We start from the raw sequence: 5,046 nt of genomic DNA on the forward strand, positions 1-5,046 counted from the left end.
AAAAAGGTATGTTCACAGCTGGGGCCAGCAGGTGGCGTGGTTGTTAAAGCGGCTAGACTCCCACAGGTCCGACCTGGTGGCTTGAAAATCATACCGGGCATGTGTGCCCAAAATCCTAGAAGGAGAATTGAAGAGAAGGGATTGCAGCATGACCATCCCCCTAGGCGGGTGATTTCTTACCTTCCCTCTCCATCATGGTCTCTGGTGAGTGCATGCACGCGATGACTAAAAAAAAAAGACGACCCACATCCATATTTTCATATAGTTGAAGGTGAAATCTCATATTCTAGAATCTTACTGACCTGAATATAAATTTTTTTCTCTTTGAAGGTTTCTTGTTCTCCTCAAGGGCTGAAGGTCTGGGTCCAAGACACTTCCTATTTGTGTAGTCGGGCTGGGCAGGTCCTCCCCGTCAGTATCCAGATGAATGGCTGGATTCACGGTGGAAACCTGCTCTGCCCGTCATGTGGGGACTTCTGTGAGCTCTGTCCTCCCGAAACAGATCCTCCAGCTGCTAACCTGACCCGAGCTCTGCCACTGGGTAAGTATTCGTGATGGTTAGAGGGAAATAAGATAAAGGGGGAGGGGCCAGCAGGTGGTGTGTTTAAGGCCCTGGATTCCCACATGGCTGACTGCAGTTCAAGACCCCGACCTGGCAGCTTGCTTTCTGACTTTCTCTCACTCTCTGTGTCTCTCTCTGGTTGAAATGAAAAAATAATAATAAATAAAATTAAATGAAATAATTATTTAAATAAATAAAGGGAGAAATAAAGAGAGGAGGTATAAGGTGCTGAGAATTTCCTATAAAGGTGCTAAAGGGATCAGCAGGTGGCATGGTGGTTGAGGTGCTGGACTCCCACATGGTCGACCACGGTTCAAGTCCTGGACCTGGAGGCTTGCTTTCTCACTCTCCCTTTCTCTCTGTCTGTCTTTCTCTGGTCAAAATAGAAGAATAATGGGAAACAGCAGTTAGCGTAATGGCTTTGTTGCTGGACTCCCACGTAGTCGACCGCGGTTCGCGTCCCGGACCCGGTGGCTTAAAACACACTGGGCGTGTGTGCATGCGTGCCCAAGATCTCAAGAGAAGAATGGAGGAGAAGGGATTGCAGCGTGACCATCCCCCCGGGGGGTGATTTCTCGCTTTCCAGCTCTATGTCTCTCTCTCTGTCTGTCTGGCGAGCGCACGCGCCCTATAGCGAAAATCTCTCCAAAAAAAATTAAAAATAAATTTAAAAAATAGATGAATAATGATAATAAATAAACATTTTTTTAAAAGGTGCTCTAAAGTAAGTTGAACTTTAGGGCCAGCAGGTGGCATGATAGATAAGGCACTAAACTCTCATGTGGCAAACCATGGTTCAAGTCTTGGGCCTGGCAGCTTGAAATCATGCTGGGTACATAGACATTTGTGCTCCAAATCCCCAGGGGAAAATGGTAGAGAAGGGATTGTGCATGGTCATCCCCTCAGGGGCGTGATTTCTCATTTTCCTCCTCTCTCTCTCTGTCTCTCTCCAGTGAGTGCACGTGCCCTATGGCAAAACATAAAAACAAAACTTTTTCAACTGCTGTTTTGTGAGAAAATCCTCCTTTCCATAATTATTAGAAATCTAAGGCAGCACGGAACCGGCAGGTGACATGGTGCTTAAGGGTGCTGGACTCCCACTTGGCTGACTGTGGTTCGAGTCCTGGACTTGGCAGTTTGCTTTCTCACTTTCTCTCTTTCTCTCTCCCTCCACCTTCTGGTCCAATCTAAATAAATAAATAAACTGAAGTAAAATAATTCTTAAAAGAAAAAGAAGCCTGGGAACCAGCAGTTAGCGTAATGGCTATGTCGCTGGACTCCCACGTAGTCGACCGCTGTTCACGTCCCGGACCCGGTGGCTTAAAACTCACGCTGGGCGCGTGTGCGTGCGTGCCCAAGATCCTGAGAGGAGAATGGAGGAGAAGGGATTGCGGCGTGACCATCCCCCCCTGGGGGGTGATTTATCGCTTTCTGTCTCTCTGTCTCTCTCTGTCTTTTTGGCAAGTGCACGCCCCTATAGCAAAAAACCTCTCACCCCCCCTCCCCAAATAAAAAGCACATACTGTGGTTCTGAACTTCTTTGGTTCAAATCCCAACTGTACAACCTGGTTCTATGACTTCCAAATGATTAGTTATGCACTATACTGGCGGCCCACAGTTTGAGTCCCGGACCTGGTGGTTTGCGTGTGCGCTCTCTCTCTCTCTCTCTCACACACACACACACACACTGACTCTCTCTGGTCAAATGAAAATAAATAAATAAAGATAAATAAAATAATTTTTGAGAAAAACAAAAGAAAAGAAATAGGAGACCGCATGTCCTGGTATGCCTGAGGATAGTTCATATGCCTATTGTCCTGTTATACTTGCTTATTTTTAGGATTGTTTTAAAAATTATTTTGTTGTTAAATTTTATTTATTATTACTTTTTAAAATTTGACCAGAAAGAGAGAGGGAAGGAGAGAGACTGGGAAAGTGAGGAAATAAGCCACTAGGTCCAGAACTCAAACCACAGTCTGTCATGTGGGAGTCCAGCGCCTTACCCACCACACCACCTGCCAGCCCTTGTTTTTAGATTTTTGCAATAGGGCACACGTGCTCACCAGAGAGAGAAAGGGAAAGCAATAAATCACCCCGCAGGAGGGACGGCCACACCGCAGTCCCTTCTCCTCTTGGGATTTTGGGAATGCACACCCACGTGCCCGATGTGATTTTTAAGCCTCCAGGTCTAGGTCTCCAACTGTGGTCAGCTGTGGGGGAGTCCAGCTCTTTCTTTCTTTCTTTCTTTCTTTTTTTTTTTTGGAGAGGTTTTTGCGATAGGGCGCGTGCGCTCGCCAGACAGACAAAGAGAGCCAGAGAGCCAGAAAGCGAGAAATCACCCCCCAGGGGGGATGGCCACGCCGCAATCCCTTCTCCTCCATTCTCATCTCGGGATCTTGGGCACGCATGCACACGCGCCTGGCGTGAGTTTTAAGCCACCGGGTCCGGGATGCGAACTGCAGTTGACTACATGGGAGTCCAGTGACATAGCCGTTAAGCTAACTGCTGGTCCCGAGTCCAGCACTTTCACTGCCACACCACATGCTGCCACACTGTTGTAATTATTACGGGTGCTCTCTTGTATTCTCAGAATGTACTGGTTTGGGGTGATCAATTATATGGTCACCCTAGTTAGAAGGGACAAGCAAGATAAAAGGAGAAAGTTGTTCCTCCCACTTAGATTAGCTTTTCTGTGTATCTTCAAGTTTGCTGGGGTTAACTACTCTAAGATCCTTCCTTCTTCACCTAGGTACCATTTTAAGTCTGGGTATAACAGAATATGTATAAATATAAAACAACTTTGTGTATCTTAATTTTAGGAAGTCCATTTTGGTTCTGCTCTGCAAGGTGGTTAGTCCTTTGGTCACCTGTACGCAGGCCAGCAGGTGGTGTCCAGTTAAGGCAATGGACCGTACGTGGCTGACTGTTTGAGTTGTCCACCCAACAACTTGAGAGACACACCGGGGGCCTGTGTGCGTGTGCCCAAAATGCCAAGAGGAACATGGAGAAGGACTGCAGCAAGGGCCTCTCCGCAGGGGGGCGTTTTCTCACTTTCCCTTCCTCTGTCTCTAGCAAGCGTGCACAGCTGTGGCACAGGGTCACGTATCATCAGCACATGTACTCCTCTGGTTTTGGGGGTATTTTTTAGAGAATTATTTATTTAATTTTATTTGTTGTTATTATTTTTAATTTGACCAGAAAGAGACAGAGAGCGAGACAAAGAGAAAGTGAGAAAGCAAGCCACAGTCTTGCTTGAACCACAGTCGAGTCCAGAGCCTTAACCACCATGCCACCCACCAGCCCCGTACTCACTTGCTACCATTTAATTGATAGGATTTATTCCACACACGCCTATAGAAAGTCAATTGTTTTGTTTTCAACCCTAGATCTCTGTTCCCGTTCCTCTAGCCTGGTGGTCACCCTCTGGCTTCTGCTAGGCAATCTATTTCCTCTGCTGGCAGGATTTCTTCTGTGTGTGTGGCACTAGGAACAGGAAAGACAGTTCTGGATATTCCTTTGTGTCATGTTCCTGTGAACAAAGCACAAAATCTGGGCAAGCGCCAAGCTGTGCAGGTGGCAGAGGCATTCCCGACTTCAGTGTGGATGGTTGACCACACCCAGGCCTCGGAGCAAAGCAGTCACTCCTCACAACCCAGCACCTCAGAGTTTGGCGGTGCAGAAGGATTTCCAGATCACCAAGTCTCTTCACTTTTCAAGATACGTAATCTTGAAGGAGAGATTTCCTTTGGAAGTGGGATAATTGGTGAAGTTTTCAGAGTGATTACATACCTCATCATTTTCATTAACCTAAGACAGTGCGAAGGTTCATCGTGGAGTAAATTAAACGAGCTGATTATTGCGAGACTGGAAATTGTAGATCCTGTCTTCAACAGTGTGAGTCGTCCTCCGATTGACAGAGAAGTGAACCGAGAGCTCACCGTCACTGTTACACCTGGTTTAAATGTAATAGCTGTACAGGGTGCACTCAGTCATTGTTCTCACTGTACATGCTGAAGAGTCTTCTTAAAAGATGTTTTCTAAATCTTACGATACAACAGTGCTTGCCCTTTTGCCAGCCGTGTGGCAGTTGACTCCTAACTGTTGTCAGTGTTTTGGTAGCCGTCTGTACTCACCGGAATTCAGCAAGCAGCTTCCAGCTATGTTCACTGTTAGTTTGGTTTTTTTTTTTTTTCTGTTTCTTTTTTTAAGAAACAGTCTCATTATGTTGTCCAGGCTAGTCTTGAACTTGCAATCCTCTTGCCTCATTCTCCTACGTGTCTGTCCCTACAGGCAAATACTACTATACCATGTTCCATTAATAATGACCTGAAAAACGTGGGTTCAGAAAGAGTAAAATACTCTGCCCTATGAAAACACAGAAGACATTGCAGACAGAATTGTACTTGTATGTTTTTTAGTTAATAGTTATAAATACATGGACCAGCAGTTGGCGAAATGGCTATGTCGCTGGACTCCCATGTAGT

General features: G+C 46.1%; 1 protein-coding gene across 1 annotated transcript in view; it reads left to right on the forward strand.

Annotated features, from left to right (window-relative positions):
• The window catches only part of LMLN (leishmanolysin like peptidase), a gene marked incomplete at its 5' end in the record, with an annotated part of 89,662 nt that extends 85,048 nt beyond the window's left edge, over positions 1-4,614 (forward strand). The window contains 2 exon segments of the mRNA XM_014590171.1: positions 331-541; positions 3,949-4,614. Of these exon segments, the coding sequence (XP_014445657.1) occupies positions 331-541; positions 3,949-4,049 (312 nt within the window).
• Positions 4,615-5,046: the final 432 nt, after the last annotated feature.

The sequence above is a fragment of the Tupaia chinensis genome, unplaced genomic scaffold (assembly GCF_000334495.1).
Source record: "Tupaia chinensis unplaced genomic scaffold, TupChi_1.0 Scaffold000415_1, whole genome shotgun sequence".
Lineage (NCBI taxonomy): Eukaryota > Metazoa > Chordata > Mammalia > Scandentia > Tupaiidae > Tupaia > Tupaia belangeri.